The 22,515-nt window shown below is 44.4% G+C and overlaps 2 protein-coding genes across 10 annotated transcripts in view; one reads left to right on the forward strand and one right to left on the reverse strand.

Annotated features, from left to right (window-relative positions):
* ctage5 (CTAGE family, member 5) overlaps positions 1-12,951 on the forward strand; it is a 29,205-nt gene extending 16,254 nt beyond the window's left edge. For 8 of the 9 annotated variants that reach the window (XM_024430323.2, XM_024430324.2, XM_024430321.2 and 5 more), the window contains 11 exons: positions 4,162-4,263; positions 4,492-4,552; positions 4,669-4,704; positions 4,787-4,854; positions 4,976-5,058; positions 7,325-7,462; positions 8,119-8,247; positions 9,485-9,607; positions 10,042-10,091; positions 10,242-10,416; positions 11,088-12,951. In XM_024430323.2, coding sequence (XP_024286091.1) covers positions 4,162-4,263; positions 4,492-4,552; positions 4,669-4,704; positions 4,787-4,854; positions 4,976-5,058; positions 7,325-7,462; positions 8,119-8,247; positions 9,485-9,607; positions 10,042-10,091; positions 10,242-10,416; positions 11,088-11,269 — 1,147 coding nt within the window. In that variant the 3' untranslated portion in view covers positions 11,270-12,951. The remainder of the gene's footprint in view (positions 1-4,161; positions 4,264-4,491; positions 4,553-4,668; positions 4,705-4,786; positions 4,855-4,975; positions 5,059-7,324; positions 7,463-8,118; positions 8,248-9,484; positions 9,608-10,041; positions 10,092-10,241; positions 10,417-11,087) is intronic. The other variant, XM_024430322.2, reaches the window with a different exon arrangement.
* A 190-nt stretch (positions 12,952-13,141) lies between these two features.
* On the reverse strand, positions 13,142-20,802 carry LOC112256809 (F-box only protein 33). Its single transcript, XM_024430329.2, has 4 exons — positions 20,254-20,802; positions 19,339-19,449; positions 18,266-18,933; positions 13,142-17,962 (listed from the first exon to the last, which is right to left on the reverse strand). The coding sequence occupies exons 1-4, from the start codon at positions 20,790-20,792 to the stop codon at positions 17,697-17,699; spliced, it is 1,584 nt and encodes a 527-aa protein (XP_024286097.1). The 5' UTR covers positions 20,793-20,802; the 3' UTR covers positions 13,142-17,696.
* Positions 20,803-22,515: the final 1,713 nt, after the last annotated feature.

Here is a 22,515-nt window from a genome sequence, read left to right on the forward strand (position 1 = left end):
GGCTACCCTATCCCGGTCAAAACAGCCCTGCACCCCCCACAGCCTCTTGCCCAAGCCTCCCACATTTCTCCTTCACCCAAATCCAGATAGCTGATGTTCTGAAAGAGCTGCAAAATCTGGACCCCAATAAATCAGCCGGCTAGACAATCTGGACCCTCTCTTTCTAAAATTATCTGCCAAAATTGTTGCAACCCCTATTACTAGCCTGTTCAACCTCTCTTTCGTATATCGTCTGAGATCCCCAAAGTGTGGAAAGCTGCCGTGGTCATCCCCCTCTTCAAAGGGGAGACACTCTAGACCTAAACTGCTACAGGCCTATATCTAACCTACCCTGCCTTTTCTAAGGTCTTCGAAAGCCAAGTTAACAGATCACCGACCATTTCAAATCCCACCATCCCTTCTCCGCTATGCAATCTGGTTTCTGAGCTGGTCATGGTTGCACCTCCGCCGCGCTCAAGGTCCTAAACGATATCATAACCGCCATCGATAAGAGACAATACTATGCAGCTGTATTCATCGACCTGACCAAGGCTTTTGACTCTGACAACCACCACATTCTTATTGGCAGTCTCTCAATAGCCTTGGTTTCTCAAATGACTGCCTCGCCTGGTTCACCAACTACTTCTCTGATAGAGTTCAGTGTGTCAAATTGGAGGGCCTGTTGTCTGGACCTCTGGCAGTCTCTGTGGGGGTGCCACAGGGTTCAATTCTCGGGCCGACTCTCTTCTCTGTATACATCAATGATGTCACTCTTGCTGCTGGTGATTCTCTGATCCATCTCTACGCAGACGACACCATTCTGTATACTTCTGGCCCTTCTTTGGACACTGCGTTAACCTTTTGCGACTAGCAATCCGGGAGCGTAATCATAGCCTCAAACGAATTAGCATAACGCAGTGGACATAAATACCCCTAGAAACTTTTCCTATTCATGAAAATCGCAAATGAAATATATTCAAACACAAGCTTAGCCTTTTGTTAATCACACTGTCATCTCAGATTTTCAAAATATGCGTTACAGCCAACGCTAGACAAGCATTTGTAAGTTTATCATGGCATAATGCTATGCTAGGCTCTGCTGGCAGCAGGCAACATTTTCATGAAAATAAGAAAAGCAACCAAATCATTTACCTTTGAAGAACTTTGGATGTTTTCACTCAGGAGACTCACAGTTAGATAGCAAATGTTCCCTTTTCCAAAAAGATTATTTTTCTAGGCGAAATAGCTCCCGTTTGTTCATCATGCTTGGCTGAGAAATCGACCGGAAAATGCTACCACTACAACGGCAAACTTTTTTCCAAATTAGCTCCATAATATCGACAGAAACACGGCAAACGTTGTTTAGGCTCAATCCTGAAGGTGTTTTTAACGTATATATCCGTCGAGGCAATTGGTTTCTCATAAGAAGCGATTGGAAAAATGGCTACCTCAGTATTTTAAAGATTTTCTGCGGGAGACACCATGTGACCACTTGCTAAATATGGTCCCTTACGGCTATTCTTCAACGGAAATGCGTAAAAAGACGTCACAATGCTGTAGACACCTTGGGGAATACGTGGAAAACGTAAGCTCATTTGTAGCTCAGTCACAGCCATATAAGGAGTCATTGGCATGAGGCGGTTTCAAAAAATGCGGCACTTCATGATTGGATTTATATCTGGGTTTCGCCTGTAACATCAGTTCTGTTGCACTCACGTCAGAGTGTTTTCTATCCAAAGCTGTCAATTATATGCATAGTCGAGCATCTTTTCGTGACAATATCTTGTTTAAAACGGGAACGTTTTTCATCCAAAAATTAAACTATCGCCCCCTAGTCGCAAGAAGTTAACTAACCTCCAGACGAGCTTCAATGCCATACAACTTTCCTTCCGTGCCCTCCAACTGCTCTTAAATGCAAGGAAAACTAAATGCATGCTCTTCAACCGATCGCTGCCCGCCTGTCCAGCATCACTACTCTGGACGTTTCTGACTTAGAATATGTGGACAAATACCTAGGTGTCTGGTTATACTGTAAATTCTCCTTCCAGACTCACATTAAGCATCTCCAATCCAAAATTGTATTTAGACTCGGCTTCCAATTTCGCAACAAAGCATCCTTCACTCATGCTGCCAAACACACCCTCGTAAAGCTGACCATCCTACCGATCCTCGACTTCGGCGATTTACAAAATAGCTTCCAACACTCTACTCAGCAAATTGGATGCAGTCTAACACAGTGCCATCCGTTTTGTCACCAAAGCCCCATATACTACCCACCACTGCGACCTGCATGCTCTCGTTGGCTGGCCCTTGCTTCATGTTCGTCGCCAAACTCACTGGCTCCAGGTCATCTACAAGTCTTTGCTAGGTAAAGCATCGCCTTATCTCAGCTCACTGGTCACCATAGCAGCACCCACCAGTAGCACACGTTCCAGCAGGTATATTTCACTGGTCACACCCAAAGGCAATTCCTCCTTTGGCCGCCTTCCAGTTCTCTGCTGTCAATGACTAGAACGAACTGCAAAAATCACTGAAGCTGGAGACTCGTATCTCCCTCACTAACTTTAAGCACCAGCTGTCAGAGCAGCTCACAGAACACTGCACCTGTACACAGCCCATCTGTAAATAGCCCATCCTCACTACCTCATCCCCATATGGTTATTTTATTTATTTTGCTCCTTTGCACCCCAGTATCTCTACTTGCACATTCATCTTCTGCACATCTATCACTCCAGTGTTTAATTGGTATAATGTAATTATTTTGCCACTATGGCCTGTTTATTGCCTTTCCTACCTCATTTGCACACACTGTATATATACTTTTTCTATTGTATTACTGACTGTATGTTTGTTTATTCCATGTGTAACTCTGTTGTTTGCCGCACTGCTTTGCTTTATCTTGGCCAGGTCGCAGTTGTAAATGAGAACGGGTTCTCAACTAGCCTACCTGGTTAAATAAAGGTGAAATAAAAAAAGATGACATTGGGTGCTGTAGGTGTCCTGGAGGTCGGGTAGTTTGCAAATCCCAGTAATGCGTTGTGCAGATCGCACCACCCTCTGGAGGGCCTTGCTGTTGTGGGCAGTGCAGTTGCCATAGCAGGTAGTGATACAGCCTGACAGAATGCTCTCAATTGTGCATCTGTTGAAGTTTGTGGGTTTTAGGTGACAAGCCAAATTTCTTTAGAGGCTCTGTTGTGCCTTCTTCACCACGCTGTTTGTGTGGGTGAACCATTTCAGTTTGTCTGTGGTGTGTACACCAAGGAACTTGAAGCTTTCCACCTTCTCCACTGCAGTCCCGTCGATGTAGATGGGGGGGTGCACCTGCTGTTTCCTGAAGTCCACGATCATCTCCTTTTTGTTTTGTTGACATTGAGGTTGTTTACCTGGCACCACACTCCCAGAGCCCTCACTTCCTCCCTGAAGGCTGTCTCATCATTGTTGGTCATCAAGCCTACTACTGTTGTTGTCTGCAAACTTGATTGAGTTGGAGGCATGCTTTGCCACGCAGTCATGGGTAAACAGGGAGTACAAGAGGGAGTAGATGTGATGTTTCCTTCCTTCACCCCCTGGGGGTGGCCCGTCAGGAAGTCCAGGACCCAGTTGCACAGGGCAGGGTTCAGACCCAGGGCCTTGAGCTTAATGATGAGCTTGGAGGGTACTATGGTGTTGATGGCTGCGCTATAGTCGATAAACAGCATTCTAATAGGTATTCCTCTTGTCCAGATTGGATAGGGCAGTGTGCAGAGTGATGGCAACTGCCTCCTCTGTGTCTCTATTAGGGTGGTAAGCAAACTGAAGTGGGTCTAGGGTGGCAGGTAAGGTAGAGGTGATATGATCCTTGTCTAGTCTCTCAAAGCACTTCATGATGACAGAAGTGAGTGCTACGGGGAGCGATAGTCATTAAGTTCAGTTACCTTTTGCCTTCTTGGGTACAGGGACAATGGTGGCCATCTTTAAGTACCAGCCAGCTGATCTGCACATGCTCTGAGGATGTGGCTAGGGATGCCGTCTGGGTGGGTCTAGGGTGGCAGGTAAGGTAGAGGTGATATGATCCTTTACTAGTCTCTCGGCCACAGAGAAGGAAAGCCCACATTCAAGGTTTCACTAATTAGAGTGGGGCTATTGAACTGTACTATGCCTGATAATGTCTGTCTGATACTGGGTGTTCTCCCCTGGTGTCAGGATGTTGACTGTGGAGGAGAGGGAACGTCTTCAGAAGGACGAGAAGCTGACCAAGGCTGACAAGAGCATCACCCTGGCCGTGGAGGAGCTCAACAGCTACAGGTCAGTTTCTGCGTGGTATTTGCCTTGGCACTAGACCGCTGATTCCAATAACTCATCAAACTTTGATTATTTGAATCAGCTGTGAAGTGCTAGGGCAAGAACCCAAAGCGTGCACCCCAGAGGGAGTTCTTGTCATTCAAATAGATCCATTGTGTTCTATGAGACTCTACTTTGCTGGGTGTTTTTGTTGTGAGTGCTTGTCTCAGGGTGCAGTTTTCACACATACAGGCAAAGGGCACAAGACCTGGAGGATGAGCTGGAGAAGACTAACCAGGCCTACAAAACCCAGGTGGGAGATCTGACACTGTTGTATCATAAGAGACTGGGAGAGGGCAAAAACATTCACCACGTGCAATGATGATGTATGGCCAATAACTCATTTAATATTCTCTTTCCATCTTTCAGATAACTTCTCAGGAAAAGAAGGCACACAATAACTGGGTAAGTACATAGTTGCATCATACATACACTATGGAGCACACCTCAGGCAACTCATCTGTAATTTCTGTTGTCTGCATTGTAGCTAGCAGCACGAGGTGCTGACCGTGACCTGGCTGAAGTTAAAAGAGAGAATGCACACCTCAGGCAGAAGTAAGTACTAAAGAATACTTTTCTATTGAAGTCAGTTTCACCAGACATGGCAGTTGTCGCTACAAAATAGTATTTCCCTGTAGTGAGAAGTATTCTCCAGCTGTGGTTTGTCTCCATGCAGATTGACTGATACTCAGTTCAAGCTGGATGTTGTGGAGAAAGACCCCTATACTCTGGACAACATGGACAGACCTCTGTTCAGAGGTGAGTCTCTAATAAACCTCCCTAACTGGAATAATATCTTCTGCTAAATCTCAGCTCGCCCGGTAACCCCTACTCCATACATTGAGAGGGTTGGATAGGGGGAAGCAATATGGTGACAATCCAAATGCAAGATGAAGTTAACACAACTGCTTATAGCATAAAACTGGTTATGGGCGACAAGTAGCCTAGCGGTAAGGACAGTTGGCCCAGTAATTGAAAGGTTGCTGGTCTAAATTCCCGAGCTGACTAGGTGAAACATCTGTCAATGTGCCCTTGAGCAAGGCACTTAACCCTAATTGCTTCAGGGTCACCATCAATAATGGCTGATTCTTGGCTCTGAGGGGGGGGTGTAATATGCAAAAAATACACATTTCTAATTCACACATGCACTTGTACATGTGTGAAATAGGACAGATGTAAGCACCCACCTAATTATTATTTGTATAATATCCATCCTCTCAGATCTACAGGAGTGCATCAAATCAAATGTTATTTGTCACATGCTTCATAAAAACAGGTGTAGACTAACTGTGAAATTCTTACTTACAGGCCCTTCCCAACAATGCAGAGAAAAAGAATAACAAATACACAATGAGTAATGATAACTTGGCTATAATTTTAAAATCTATATACACTGGGTACCAGTACTGTGTTGATGTGCAGGGGTATGAGGTAATTGAGGTAGATGTGTATCTGGAAAGTATTCAGAACCCTAGACTTTTTCCACATTTTGTTACGTTACAGCCTTATTCTATAATTGATTGGTGAGGGGAAAAACCTATGCAATAAGTCTCCTTGGGTATGAAGCTATAAGCTTGTCTCATCTGTATTTGGGGAGTTTCTCCCATTCTTCTTTGTAGATCATATTAAGCTCTGTCAGGTTGGATGGGGAGCATCGCTGCAGAGCTATTTTCAGATCTCTCCAGAGATGTTCGATCGGGTTCAAGTCCAGACTCTGGCTGGGCCACTCAAGGACATTCAGAGACTTTTCCCGAAGCCACTCGTGCACTGTCTTGGCTGTGTGCTTAGGGTCTTTGTACTGTTGGAAGGTGAACCTTTGCCCCAGTCTGAGGTCCTGAGCGCTCTGGAGCAGGTTTTCATCAAACATCTCTCTGTACTTTGCTCCGTTCATCTTTCCCTCCATCCTGACTAGTCTCCCAGTCCCTACCCCTGAAAAACATCCCCACAGCATGATACTGCCACCACAATGCTTCACCGTAGGGATGGTGCCAGGTTTCCTCAAGGCTTGGCATTCAGGCCAAAATCAGACCAAAGAATCTTGTTGCTCATGGTCTTGAGTCCTTTAGGTGCTTTTTGGCAAACACCAAGCGGGCTGTCATGTGTCTTTTACTGAGGAGTGGCTTCCGTCTGGCCACTCTACCATAAAGGCCTGATTGGTGGAGTGCTGCAGAGAGGGTTGTCATTCTGGAAGGTTCTCTCATCTCCACAGAGGAACTCTGGAGCTCTGTCAGTGACCATCGGGTTCTTGGTCTCCTCCTTGACCAAGGCCCTTCTCCCCCGATTGCTCAGTTTGGCCAGGCGGCCAAACTTCTTCCATTTTAAGAATGATGGCGGCCACTGTGTCATTGGTGACCTTCACTGCTGCTGAATGTTTTTGGTACTCATCCCCAGATCTGTGCCTCGACACAATCCTGTCTCTGAGCTCTACGGACAATTCCTTCGACCTCATGGCTTGGTTTTTACTCTGACTTGCACTGTCAATTGTGGGAGCTTATATACGGGTGTGTGCCTTTCCAAATCATGTCCAATCAATTGAATTGACCACAGGTGGACTCAAATCAAGTTGTAGAAACATCAATGGAAACAGAATGCACCTGAGCTTGATTTTGAGGCTCATAGCAAAGGGTCTGAATACTTGTATAAACAGAAATACCTCATTTACATATTTAAAAAAAGTTCTAAACCTGTTTTCACTCTGTCATTATGGGGTATTGTATGTAGATGATACATTGTAATGTAATCCATTATAGAAAAAGGCTATAATGTAACAAAATGTGGAAAAGGTCAAGAGGTCTGCGTACTTTCCCACTGTACATGTAGGTAGGGGTAAAGTGACTAGGCAACAGGATAGTTGGACAGTAGCAGTCAAAGAGTTAGTGCAAAAAGGTATAATGCAGATAGTTAGTCCTTGTAGCTACTGGTTAACTATTTAGATGTCTTATGGCTTGCCTATCATGTTCTGGGTGTTGATTTAGAATTTCTGTCATTCTGTACGTTGAACCATATGTCCCTCCCTGTCCTGCAGGTGAAAGGTCACCGTATGGCCCCTCCCCCCTACATCGCCCCGCCTCTGAGAACAGAGCCTTCCTGTCTCCGCCTACCCTGATGGATGGCCCACTCCGCCTCTCTCCAAACTTCCCCCCCATGGGACCAGGAGGCAGAGGTGACCTCTCTAGTCCACGCCAATGCACTGCAGGCCTGGGTCATTCCGGTCATACAATAACACCACAGCTGAATTTACATGTCTTGTGACATGTGTGCCCTTTTACCATCAGTGCCATGTTATACTCCTTGGAATGGCGTGTTATGAGTTTATATTTAGCATAAATATTTTTACCTTAGTATTTAGTACCAATTTCCTATGTGCCATGACCTTGTAAAAATGACATTAAGAAATGATCTGCAGGATATTTTAAATAATTCAATGATATTAGAGTTTTGATTTTATAGTCTTCTTATTGACTAAAACAACGCTGAAAACCTGTTCATAAGCACATAATACAAATGCGTACCAAGTCTTGATTGGCACAACATCTGTTAAAGATGCTTATCTTTATAGTCTAAATTGCCTTGGCAGTGAGCCTGCAGCACCATAGCATTTCCTATCACCTACAGTGAGGGGAGTGTGGTCTTTGCACATGTTTTGGTCTTGTCATCCATGCTTCATGAACTCATTGACATTATGCTGGCTCTCCCTTTCTTACTCACCAACCACTCCCACATATCTCACCTCTTTCTCATATGCTCTTTGTCATGCTCTCTCTTTCTGCCCTCCCTCTTTCTCTCCACCCCCCCCCTTTCTCTCTTCCCCATAACCAGTATCCCGAGGCCTGTTAGATCCCCCTGGTGGGGTGGACTCTGATCGTAGTGGTGGTCCTCACTCTGACAGCGGCTCGATATCTCCCACCTGGGAGAGGGATCGCAGGGGCCCACCTATACACCCTCCAGGTACAGTGATGACCACCCGCTATCGCCCCCCCCTATGATCTCAGGCAGCAGCCGCTCCAATCACAATAGACAGAAGTTATTCTATCCTTCTGATATTCAAATCTTCTAGTCTACTCTTTGACACATTCATTTGTTTTTTAATATCAGCCCTAAAGGGTTTGTGTTCTTTATTTACTTCAGTGTGTTTTACCATCTTTCTACGTAAAGAGGCCCTGACTTTCTTTTGGGTTTTAGATAACTCACTCTAACCTGATTACTAATTATGTTTGTTAACCAACTGTCAGATTTTGTTCACAGCAAAATATTTCCCCTCAGTTGGGTTACTATTTCAATTTCACGGTGAAGTCTACATCTGTTGTATTTGACACGTGACAAATACATTTTTATATGATTTGATTGTGGTGCTGTAGTGTGGTCAGCCGGCCCTGTGAAAGGTTTGAGATTCTGTCTTTTGGTTGTCAGTCTGTGAGGCATAGGTCAGTGAGTGTATGACTACTATTTGTCCAGTACTGATGTGGTCGGTTGTCGTAGTTCCAACCTCACCTCTGAGTCATGTGACAGGACCACAGAGATGGGCAGAGTCAGCAGGTTGGGCACACTGACTGCAGACCACTGCATTGAGGAGCCTGAGCCTCCACTGGTTTGTTCCAGAGTTTTCCCCCACCCACACTTTGGCCTTTGTCACCTGGGCCCCTACGCTACTCTAACCCAAGTCTGGCCTCAGCCTGGTTTGAGATGTCTAATATTCACTTGAGTTAGGAACTATAATTTATTTAGTTGAGTTATCATGGGGGAGCAATTAGCATGTGGCATCACTGTATTTTGATTATACATTGACAATTCCATCATGCCCACCCTGCCTACTAGTGTCACTGTTTTGATGTGTACTAACTCAATGCATCATGATTTAAATGTGTGCTTGTTTTTTGTTTCTGATATGATGGGGAGAGGCTTTTGCTTTTTGCTCCAATCCCCTTTGGACGAAGGGAGGATGGCTCATAATAATGGCTAGAATGGAGTGAATGGAATGTCATTAAACACATAGAAACCATGTGTTTGATATTATTCTGCTCCAGCCATTACCATGAGCCTTTCCAATTAAGGTGCCACCAACCTCCTGTGCTTTGTACACTTCTGACTGTGTGATCCCCTCCTTCGGCTCAGCTGGTCTAAATATATCTGATGAAACAGTGCTCCCTCTTTTTTTTTCTTTTTTTTTTTCCCGTTCCTCATAAAGGGTATATGTATCTAGACACAGGCCTTCCCTACAGGAGACCTCTGCCCGGAGCCCTTCCTATGGGCCCCCTTCCACCCAGGGGCCCCGGTCCTGCTGAGCCCCACAGCTTTGGCCACCAACCTGGTAAGAACCTTCCTTTCTAACATGTATTACAGGACCATAGATTTAGTTTTAAAATGTCTGAGATTATTTTTATGTCTGCACTACAGCCACTCTGTCAAATTAACTTCAAAAAGGTGTTTAGTGCTAGGAGTATGTAACTAAAGTGATTAAATATATTTCGAAGACAGGATCTTTAATGCTGACGTGATTCAGACCGATCTCCTTCGTCAGCAGTGAATAGTAGGAGTGTCGATGATTAGTATACCCCTGAAGAACAATCCAATGTTAGAGAACGGGCAGGATATTGTGCCTAATCTGGAAACTCCCTTGGTTTAATAGAGTTAAGCTAATAGCATTATCGAGGCATGAATGAGCCCTTTTCATCAAATAAACCCACCAAAGACGGAAGTGGATCTAGCTAGGTTATTACTGTTTTTCCTCTTGTGTTCTTACAGACTCGTCATTTATGGGAAACAGTATGGGTCCTGGTGAAAATGAAAGAGACGTAAGTTTTCTCACCCTTCTACTAACAATAAGGGTCCAGTCATGCACTCCCTCTTTCTCATATTTATATATAACTAATTTCCCCATGGGGATAATAGTGTTGTACCACTAGTGCCCTCCATTATTTGGTATTTGAAATGTGTTCCCTCAGTCCCATCTGTCAGCACCTGGAGATCTGCGAGACATGAGGATGGGACCTCCTCTCTTAGTACCCCCTGGTATGGGTCCCCTCCCACCCATGGACCACAGGGACTCTTACTTTGCACGCAAAGGCCCTTACGGACCTCCAGACTATTTCTCCCCACGAGGTCCAGCCCCCATGGGCAGTAAGTATGCTGTTTTCCCTACATAATAAAGGCATTACGGGCCTTCCGAGTGGCGCAAGGCACTGTATCACAGTGCTAGCTGTGCCACTAGAGATTCTGGGTTCGAGTCCAGGCTCTGTTGCTGCCGGCCGTAACCGGGAGACCCATCGGGCGGCGCACAATTGGCCCAGCGTCGTCCGGGTTAGGGGAGGGTTTGGCCTTGTCCCATCACGCACTAGCGACTCTTGTGGCGGGCTGGGCGCAGAGGACACTGACACGGTCACCAGATGTACGGTGTTTCCTCCGACACATTGGTGCGGCTGGCTTCCGGTTTAAGTGGACATTGTGACAAGAAGCAGTGCGGCTTGGTTGGGTTGTGTTTTGGAGGATTCACGGCTCTCGACCTTCATCTCTCCCCCGAGTCTGTACAGCAGTTGCAGCGACGAGACAAGACTGTAACTACCAATTGGGGAGAAAAGGGGGTATATTAAAAATAAACATTTATAATGCATTTAAACTGCAGGTTAAGTAGTATTACATGTTTTTATGTCATTTGTTTCTATAAAGTTTTGGGTGGGAGATGAAGATTGTCATTCCATACATAATTTTCTACATCTTGCAGATTAAATGTCTCTGCCTTTATACTGTTAGACTGACTAAATGTAATCCTTTCCCCCTTATTTCCCCTGTAGTGCGAGGACCACCTCCCCCGGGAATGTTCGGGCGAGTCCCCCCTCCACCACCGCAGCATATGGGGTACCCTCCCATGAGGCCCCACCCAGACAGTTTTCCCCCTGGACCCCCTCCAAGGCCCTCCCCACCTGGCAGTGAAGTGTCTTCTGACCAATCTCTCTCTCCACATGATGTCATCTGAGCCATCTCTCTCTCTGTGCGGGAGTAACTCTCTTGGCCTGCTTCCTGTGTGAAACTTCATTTCCTGTTGTTGTGATAGTAGTGAGCGACTGAGCGTGTGTTCAGGGACTGTTTCCTGAAGTGTAACTTCAACATTCATATGACTCTTTCTTCCTTTTTCTAGAGGCTGGGAGTGGAATTGTTTCCCCCACAGTCTGTGTGCACACACAAACATGGATCACTGTGTCTTAGGACTTAATGAGAGAACAATACAGTACCACTAGGAGTACTGAGCGATCATTTATGTAACAGTTTTTTTTGTAGATTCACATAGCTGTATGAGTCATAATACTCATAAAACCTAGCAGTCAAACAGGGAATTGTTTCCAGTTTTTCCAACCATTATTCCCATAGGGGATTTTAGAAACACTTAAAATGGATGAATCGAGGCAAAGGTAAGAATCTCTATTAAAGATCTAATTTTCACTAAATGTATACTGAACACAACATGCAAGAATTTCACCTGAGGAAATCAGTCAATTCAAATGAATTCATTAGGCCCTAATCTATGCATTTCACATGACTGGGAATATTGATATGCAACTGTTGGACATAGTTACCTTAAGAAAAGGGCTTCCTGATCATGTCATGGTATTTCTGTGCATTCAAATTGCAATTGATAAAATGCTATTTTGCTTATGCTTGCCCATACCAAAACCAAGTTCACAACATAAACATCAGCGAACTGATCACCCACATGACACCATACACATGGTCTGCGGATGCCAAATTCTCTAAAACGGGAGAGGCGGCTTTACTGGTGAGAAATTATCTTGAAATAGCTTTGGTGGGCATTCCAATTGAACGCTCCCTCAAAACTGTGGCATGTGACAACTGCATATTTTAGAGTAGCCTTCTATTGTCCAATGATAATGCTAATCAACTTCTTGATATGCCATTCAGGTGGCTGGATTATCTTGGCAGAGGAGAAATGCTCACTAACATGTGTGCAAAACATTTGAGAGAAATAAGCTTTTTGTACATCTGGAGAATTTCAGGGGTCTTATTTCAGCTCGTGAAACATGGGCCCAACACTTGTTGCGTTTTATATTTTTCAGTGCAGTAATAAATTGGCTACATTTCTGTAAACTCCTGAGCAAGTTTTAAATTGACATTACCTGTCGGCAAAGGTGTCACCTAAAGATGATGTTCAGGGGCTTGCAGGGATTTTGCATGATGTCTAGTAATTAGCATTTTTGAATCTGAATAAATAGAGCTATCAAAATGTCACGCCAGGGTAAGCCTACACAGCGTTTCTGAAATCCCTACAGGAAAAGTAGAAAAATGATTTCTCTGACCACTAGGTGTTATGGGTATGATGAATCTGCCTTGTTCTGAGTGGCGACTTAGACTAACTTGAAGAGTGCGTTTGCTTGTATTTTTAAAGGCCTTTTAAATCAATCTTATGTCCCTTGCATTCTTGACATGGGTATATAGAGATTGTGAAGGAATTGTCTAAATTGAGCTAAAAAATAACTTTTTTAGCATTGAGGTCTTGACCGTCCATAGTTTGATCATTAAAGGTCATGGAACATGAAGAGATTTAATGTAAAATGTTATGCTCAAGTAATTCAATTGTTGCTGTTGTAATGTTCATATAGTATCAAATGTTTCATTAAAAATGACATTGGTCCTATTCAGGTATAGCTGTAACCTCATGATCTGAACCATAAGCTGTGCCAAGTCACAAACGTCCAACGGTGTCTAGCTCTGACATGTTCCTGTAAAGTCAAATTACACCTGATGAATATTAAGGGTGAGATGTTGCACAAGATTAAACACTGCAATAAAAACTAAGAATCAGAAACACTAATGAATAATACAAAAGACCATGTGTCTTTATAATGCTTTTATTCACTGATTAAAAGAAGCATTCAACATTGATTCAAATCAACATTCGGCTGGTTTACCCAATCTGTCAGTTAGGGTTTTTTTCATAGGATTTTCCTTCTTTAGCTATCTTAACCTTGGATCACTTTTCTAAATCAATAAAATTCTCTCCACACCTGGCATTTTCACACATGCGCCAGTGGATTTCCCATTAGCAGATGTACATATAAAATCCAATGCTATGTGCTCACTTGAAACAGAACACACCTGTCCAAATATTTAAGATGGTAACAAACCTTGTTCATAAATAGAACCCAGACATGTTGCATAAGAGTATATGTATTGATATATACAAATATGCAATGAGTTATTTTCTTCCCCAAAAATGTATAAGGACGCAGCCCAGGTGTTCGCACTGCTCGTGCCCCCGTGGTTGCCACTTGTAATGTATGACTTATTTTATTGCAAACTGTCCTGATTTTAAACAAATGCACGACATTCGTACCACTTAACTGGGGCCTGCTGGCCAGTCTCATAGAGACCATGTCTGTAACCCACGGTTGCCTTTGAAACAGTTTGGCTTCCGAAGAATCAAGATCTTAAAACAATAATAATTGTAATAAGGCCAAGTATCGTAGCAAGTTATTTCCATTTGTAAGTGACAAAAAAAAAAAAAAAAGCCACTGGATTATATGCATTCCACTTGCATAGTTTGACTGCTGTAATGCAAGCCAGCCATTAAGAGATGTGGCTTGTTTTAAGCTCGCCTCCCTCCTGACCCTCACAACAGTGGACCTGTGGTATTACAGTGGTTCAGGTTTTTAATAATGGAATAAAACCAAAGACAGAAAACATCAGTTCTCCTCACTCAGGTCTCTTAACTTCAAGCATTTACACTCTTAAGGCTGGCATGAGTTCATTTAGCTGTAAGGTACTGTAGCTTTCTGAGTGCAATACGCTTCTATAGGCAACAGTTAGACCTGCCCTCCAAGCAGCTCACTGTAGCTACACAGCTTCATCCTACTCAAGAGAGATTTGGATTGCAAATGCATATAAAAAGTGTTCAGAAATAATAAAACAATAGCAAATAAAAAAAGGGGATCCAACCTCAGTTGTAACCTACAAATAACCCAACTGGTCTTTTTGTCCTTAGTAACAAAATATCCCCAGTCTGCTCTCCTGTGCCTTTTAACATGCAGAAAGACTGGGCTACACAACCTCTATGCAAACAATTATTTTCATCAAAAGACCAGTTGTGACCTACCTACTGGATCCCGTTACCCTTCAAAACAAAGAATAAAACAGTAAAAAAAATAAGTCATCTCATGCAGACATTTGGCCATTTTGTTTGTTTTTAACTCCCCAGTGGAATGTTCCTTACACGTTTCTTAGCAGCGTACTGGTCTGATAGAATCAACCAAACTTGATTTTATCTATACTTAAATTACATTCACTCTTCACAGTGATACAGGTGCATTTGTAAAGAGAGAGAGCTCTACTGTTGTTGACCAAACCACAGCTCAGCTGTGCACCACATGTGGTCCAACTTCACCCCCTATTCAGTAAGTATATCATATTTCTAGAAGTATAGTAGTAGTTGTAAAGGAGTAGTCGTAGTAGTACATCACGGCTGATCAGCCATGGGCCCTGCCCTCTGCCAGCATGTGGGCACTTTAAGAGTTGTTTCACACCGTGATCTTTGGCAGCTGACGCAGACGCGCTGACACAACGTTTTTAAAATCCAGTGACTTGTTGGAAAAAAGATTGATCCTAACTTTCATTATGATGTTGAGGCCTGAGCGATGGAAATCATTTCCTCCTCTCCCACAACTGACAGTAACCCTGAGAAAGGCTGTTTCCTGCTCACTGGTGAGAAAGTGGTACACCATGTTTTACTTCAAACACACCATACACCCCCTTCTCTGATGTATGCACTTTTGAAACTTTAAACAAAACACACACCAAAAAAACAAACACTGATGCGTAAATGAGCTATGCTTTTGTAACGGTAGTCAAATGCGGTACTAGACAATGAACTGGAAACGAACGCAGAACAAATGGAACATTTGAAATTAAAGCTCCTCTGGATTTAGGCACAGCATGAATGCAACATTAGGATGTTTTACACATTGTAACAATTGACTGGCATTCGTCATCCTCTAACAAGGTCTTAACCTACCCCTGTTCAGCACAAACAAGTTAACTCCAAATATAGAATATTATCTATCCTTTTTGGTGTGGTACTAAAAATAGACAGGACTTGAACACTTTTAGAATCCCTCTTAACATGCATATAGTTTCAATATTACTTTTTCCCCATATTGATGCTTCTCATGCATAAACCGTAGATAGACTAAGTTTACTCCGAGTGGAACCTTGCATGCAGGCTCATATCTGACTGCAACAGCTAAACAGATTAGTAGTGGATTCCACAGGCTGATTGTGACATTGTTTGAAACATGGATCACACACATACTTCTTGCCATCTGATGTCAGATGTTTCTATGCAAGATCATTTTTTCCTCAATATACAGTACTTTATCTATTCTTTAACTGAAATGGCTGGCTTTGGTAGTACCAATGAAAGTCATGGGCACGGAGGAACACAACAAGAAGCAATAGCCGACCGACGGCTTCATAACCACTCAAGGTCAAGAGATGTAGCCTACTCTCGTCTCTCTGGAATGTTACAACATCTCAGCAGCACAGAACAAGCAGAGGCCTACCAGAGAGGTCACCTATTCCAGGCCCCACACACTGTACTGCCTTATCAGTCAAGACTGGTTCCCTAAGCTTTACAAGCGAGGATAAAGAAGATATTCGTACGTAGGGGGAATTCTGGATAGCAGACAACTTTACACATTAAAAAAAGGTTGTTAGCTTCACATTTACATTCTACCACTGAGCAACCAACTTCAGATTCCCTCTACTACTCTGAGCTCTAAAACAGCAAGTACACAACAATAGAAAACGTCATTAAAAGTCTTTTCACAGACGGACATCACAGATCTTAACCTTCTTAAAAGTTCAATTGAGGGAACGAGGCGGGGCTAGAAAAATAAAACCAACAACCTCTGGTGTGCGTTGTGTTGGAAGATTTCTTTCCCCAGTATTAGTATCCAGTATTCAGTCCCACCACCACGCACACTGGTCCTTAGAATAACAGATAGCTTTGCATTAAAATAAAGCCTTCATTGGAAAAAAGTACAGAAAGTGCAAAAATCCTGAGATATGGAACAAGCAAATATATGCCTCCCTCCATCCAACGCTCAGCAGGTGACACTGTGGCCCTGGAGTCAGTCAACACAGCAAGTACTTTGCCCTAAAACTGTGAACAAGAGAAATACGTGCAAGGAGTAGTTTGCCATTCTTTAAACTCTTTCAACACCTTAATCTTAAAACAAATGTACGACTAAGTTTGTTTACCCCGTGGTAAAAGGGGCAGATTTGATGGCAAAAACGATTGAATCCAGAACACAAGGGGATTTCCAAGGCAACTGTGACTCAAGAAAAACTGGATTAAACTGACAGACTAGCTGATTGTTTCATAGTATACATCATCATCATCCCCCCCACCACCATCTTCATCATCATCATCATGTTTTGCCTACCTGAGACAGACAGAGGATTTTTCTGAGAGCAAACTGCAACACATAACTGTCAATGCTGACCCCTGACTAAAGTACTGCAGCTGTACGTAGGCAGCTCAAAGGGCCTCAGCATGAGTGTGTCAGTGTGGAAACCTCAGCAATTGGTTTCACCAACAGAACTGTATCACATCCCACCTCTAGGCTGAGAAGAACCAGCAGGATCTTAGTCCCGTAACATAGCAATCATATTATCTCCAAAACACAAAAGTAAAGAGCAGACAGGAAGGGAGGGGTTAGGGGGGCCTAACAGTCCACCAGCACTGTCCCTCCCTCTGCCGGAAGACCACTGGACTAATCTCCCCTTAAAAAGGTGAACAAACAATTACAAAGGATTCCGTCATTGCAAAAAGCCAAGGTGGATTAACTGATAAGTTAGTTTACGGTAACTCAGCACTCGCTAAGAGAAAAACAACAAACAGACAAAACCAAAAAGAAAACTTGCAATACAAGTAAGCTAGCTGTGTAAAAAAAAGCCCCCTCCATACACCAATCGCTCAATTAGCTACTAATCAAATACCCAACTATACTCTCCTATTCATAAGCAGGATATATATAGATAGATATAAATAGAGCTAATACTGATTAAACACAGCACATATAAAGGATTAGTTCATTCTACAAAGAAAGAAAATATAAACTAAAAATAAAGTATGCAAATGATATAGGACCCATAAGGTTTAGATTATATCATCATGACAAGCACTGAGCATGTGCAGCAGGCCAGACCAGGGTCGTGTTCTTTAGGGCACGCAACAGAAAACAATTCAAAACGTTTTGCAACAGAAAACAGAAGATGAGCGTTTCTTACTGGACAAGTCCGGGTAGTCCCTCCCTGTCTTGTTTTCTTCCGTTTGGTGCCTAATGAACACGACCCAGATGGAGGTCCGGCCTGGCGGTTGTAGCTTTAGTCTACATGCCCAGGCTGAAGCTCTGCATCTCCCTGTGGAAGTGCTGGGTGGGCTCGCTGAGGACCAAGTTGGAGTCCATGGAGGGGTGCCAGATGCGCCCCAGGCCCTGGGACACCTCCTTCACCAGGTTGTGGACAGGGTCACCCTCCATGAAGACCCCCTGGTCCGGGTCGAAGTCGATACTCTCCTCGGACACAGCCAGGACCTTGAGGCTGGAGCCACGTAGACGGGAGATGGCCACCAGGTTGTGGGACCACACAGTGTAGCCTGTGGTGTTCAGACAGAGGAGAATTACATTGAACACCACTGTAGAAAAAACATACTGCATACTGAATGTAAACCAACTCCATTTGATCTGTGCTATACAAATCAACATGCTGCCAATATGACCTCTACACATACACACACTAGACATAACATTACTCCTATAGAAAAGATCTATAACTGGTTATTTTATCTGCGCAACTAGAACCCATGATATTTGAAATGTAAATCACTCCCATTAAAATGTTAGGCTACACTAAAAGTGTTGAGCTATGTAATACTAGCTTTTGACCCAGGCTGACTCACCATGGATAACCAGGACAGAGAGGTGTACGCAGCGCCAGGCTAGTAGGACCAGCGGGTCCTCGTTGCGGTTGACGCTGAGGTCAGGGAAGCCGGTGTCATCCCTCATCAAGACGAAGTGGCTCAGGGTCTTGTTGTACTGCTGGGAAATGAGCTCCAGAGTGCCGTCTGTGACCAGGGTGGAGTAGCTGTCCAGGTGGATCCTCTCCAGGGGCAGGCTGGGCTTGAGCACCCTCAGCAGGTCCTGGCTGGACACATCCAGGGCCATCATGTAGACCCGCAGGTTAGCGCAGCGTCGGACTAGGGCCTTCCAGTCATCCTCACTGGCGGTGCAATCCAGCGGCTTGGCCTCCAGAGCAGCGCCATTCACCATCAAGGAGAGGCGGTGTAGTGGAGCACGGTGTCCTCCAGCCAGCAGGCGGCACATCTCAGAGGTGAAGTCACAGAAGTCGAGGGCCAGGGAACGCAGGTGGACAAGGCGCTCCAGCTCCACAGGGGAGGACAGGCAGGGCAGCTGGTTGTCCAACAGGCTGAGGTGCTCCAGGGAGGCAGCGCTGGGGTTGGACAGAGAGGCCAGGGAGCAGGGGGTCACCACACCCAGCATGAAGGCTGAGGACAGCCACTTCATCTGCCTGCTGTTAGACAAAACTTCCACTAACAGCTGCTGGATCCTATTTCAGGCCAGAGGAATACAAACAAAGACAGAGAGAAAGTTTAAATCTTTATAACGTCTAACTCTCATATCTGCAAATAAAAGCCTACTCTAAATGAATACAGGAAAAAAAAAAACTAGGCAGAACATAAATCCTATTAGGTTACCTGGGGCAGCAGGTAGCCTAGTGGTTAGAGCATTGGCCCAGTAACCGAAAGGTTGCTAGATTGCTAGATCAAATCACCGAGCAGAAACGGTCAAAATCTGTCATAAGGCACCTTCATTGTAAATAAGATTTTCCTAATCAAATAAAGGTTAAATAAATAACCTAGTTATGTAATTCTATGAGGCAGAATTTCAACTGAGGACAGTTTGTACTATGATTGTGATTTTGTCAACTTGGGCAAGATATAAAGCCACTCACTCTTTGATTTTCACTCCTCCTTGGTCAACCTGGTTGAGATAGGCACTGTCCAGAATGCCCTCATCCTGAAGAATGCAGGTATCCCCATACAGACTCAGCTTCTGGAGATTTCTAGAGCGAGAAAGTAGTGAGCTTTAGACAAAACCAGACACAATCAGACATAGTGGAGGTCAGTGACAGTATGTTCTAATTGTACACTGCAACAAACACGACTGCAAACAAGCACATCCTCACCAATTTTCCAGAAGGCCTGTGACAATCAGCACCTTTCAACATCACTGGTGTACACCACAAACTCAGCATTCCTCATGACTGTACAACCAACATCTCTAGAGCTCTCTTTCACAAGTGTGCTGTTGTTGAATGAGTACTGGAATGAACTACCAACAAAAAAATGCCTCAAGACAGCTTTAGTCTCCCTATGTGGCAATGCAACTGGAACTTTTCAGGACAGTACGTGTCCAAAAGATATTGGCATATTGCTAGTACAGGTTCGAGAAGCCGGACTTGCAAATTAAAGCATGCTGCCAATGTCATTGCTGACCTTAGTGGTTCCGTTAATAGATTACCTGAGCTTGACCACCACTGCTGCAGCAATGCAGTTCAAATTATAAACATGCCATAGCAACATTTGCATACCAGGCAGAAAAACAGACTTCAGACTGACATGTCCTATATACCAAGTAGCTAGATTATAGCTTGAATAGGCGAAAAACGACACGTCAATCAGGCAGTATAAGCAGAAATCCGTAGAGAACGACATGGCCCGATTACGTAATGACATGGTGGGTTTGTTTATAGTTAGGCTAGCTAAAGGTTAGCTCACTGACTACGCAGACCCAACACACTCAAATTGTCGAGTATGGCGTAGCTGACGCACTTCGCATTAAACATTATGTTGATGTATCCAACTACCTGTTGTTTCGAATACATCCGAGGACACACAACACCTGGTCCAAATAGGTGATAATTGCCTCTTTCCAGCGGCCAGGGAACTGAGGGTCGCTTTCGACAGATTCCATCCTGCCCTCCACGCCATTCAATGGCCTTAGATATCCTTCAACTGGGGCAAACTCGAGCTGTAGCTCGCGCACGAAGGAGCCAAACTTCCTCATGAGAAAGTCTAATCTTGGGGTCTGTTCGGAGCCATAGCCTCCCCCATTCGAGCCACCTCCGACACGCAACTTGAGCTCCATCCAAAGCGATGGGTAAAACAGACACTCCCTCCAGCGAGAGCATACGGACGAGGCCCGAAGCTTGTCACGGTCGGACAAGAATGAAAATATGTGGACGATAAGCTCGCTTGGTAAAGCCATGGCTCCAACACCCCCGCACAGAGCCATGGCGCAGGCCACTAAACTATTATTCGCAAACAAAAGTGTAAATATAACCGTTGTAAGATTGTGCGACAACGGTACTGTTCCGCTACTCTCTGTGTGGAAAACAAACAACATTCAGCAGCTTTGCGTTCAATACTATTGGATCATACCACTTCTATGACTACGTGGGGATGAAAACAATACTCTGCAAAATCCCACTTATGAAACAGGCCGACATAGTTTGTTTTCCTTATGAAAATACATCTGTTTGATACACTTTTAGTTTCCCTATAGTATGTTGTCCATTTAGTTGTACTGACGACATCTTCAAATGTAGTATTATTTTATCAAGCCATTTAGAGAAATGGTTTGACCCAAGTGCTGTTATTTTTGCCATACCGCTCAAGTGCGCAAGGTGGAGGACTTTCATTGCAGTTGAGCACCGCACTTACATTGCAGTTGAGCAGGGTCAAATAATAATAATCACAGTGGTTGTAGAGGGTGCAACAGGAGTAAATGTAAATGTCAACCTCAGGAGTAAATGTCAATTGGCTTTTCATAGCCGAGCATTCAGAGCTCGAGACAGCAGGTGTGGTAGAGAGAGAGAGAGTCGAAAACATCAGGTCCAGGACAAGGTAGCACACCCTGTGAACAGGTCAGGGTTCCATAGCCACAGGCAGAGCAGTTGAAACTGGAGCAGCAGCACAACTAAGTGGACTGGGGACAGCAAGGAGTCATCAGGCCAGGTAGTCCTGAGGCATGGTCCTAGGCCTCAGGTCCTCCGGGGAGGGAAGGGAGAGAGAATTAGAGGGAGAAAACTTAAATTCACACAGGACACTGGATAAGACAGGAGAATTACACCAGATATAACAGACTGACTCTAGCCCCCTGACACAAACTATTGCAGAATAGATACTGGAGGCTGAGACAGGAGGGGTCGGGAGACACTGCGGCCCTGTCCAATGATACCCCCGGACAGGGCCAACCAGGTAGGATATAACCCCACCAACTTTGCCAAAGCACAGCCCCCAACACCACTAGAGGGATATCCGCAAACCACCAACTTACTGCCCTGAGGCAAGGCTGAGTATAGCCCACAAAGATCTCCCCCACGGCACAAACCCGAGGGGACGCCAACTCGGACAGGAAGATCACGTCAGTGACTCAACCCACTCAAGTGACGCACCCCTCCTAGGGACGGCATGGAAGAGCACTAGTAAGCCAGTGACTCAGCACCCGTAATAGGGTCAGAGGCAGAGAATCCCAGTGGAGAGAGGGGAACCCACCAGGCAGAGACAACAAGGGCGGTGCATCGCTCCAGTGCCTTTCAGTTCACCTTCGCACCCTTGGGCCAGACTACACTCAATCATAGGACCTACTGAAGAGATGAGTGTTCAATAAAGACTTAAATGTTGAGTCTGCGTCTCTCACATGGATAAGCAGATCATTCCATAAAAATAGAGCTCTATAGAAAGCCCTAGGGACAATAAGGAGGCCTGTGTCTTGTGACCGTAGCGTACATGTAGGTATGTACGGCAGGACCAAATCAGAGAGATGGGTAGGAGCAAGCCCATGTAATCCTTTGTAGGTTAGCAGTAAAACCCTGAAATCAGCCCTAGCCTTCACAGTTTAGAGAATCTAGCACTGGAGTAATATGATCACATTTTTGGGTTCTAGTCAAGATTCTAGCAGCCATGTTCAGCACAAACTGAAGTTTATTTAGTGCTTTATCCAGGTAGCCGGGGAGTAGAGCATTGCAGTAGTCTAATCTAGAAGTAACAAAAGCATGGATTAGATTTTCTGCATCATTTTTGGACAAAAAGTTTCAGAGTTTTGCAATGTTATGAAAATGGAAAAA

This window comes from Oncorhynchus tshawytscha, linkage group LG08 (genome assembly GCF_018296145.1).
Source record: "Oncorhynchus tshawytscha isolate Ot180627B linkage group LG08, Otsh_v2.0, whole genome shotgun sequence".
Lineage (NCBI taxonomy): Eukaryota > Metazoa > Chordata > Actinopteri > Salmoniformes > Salmonidae > Oncorhynchus > Oncorhynchus tshawytscha.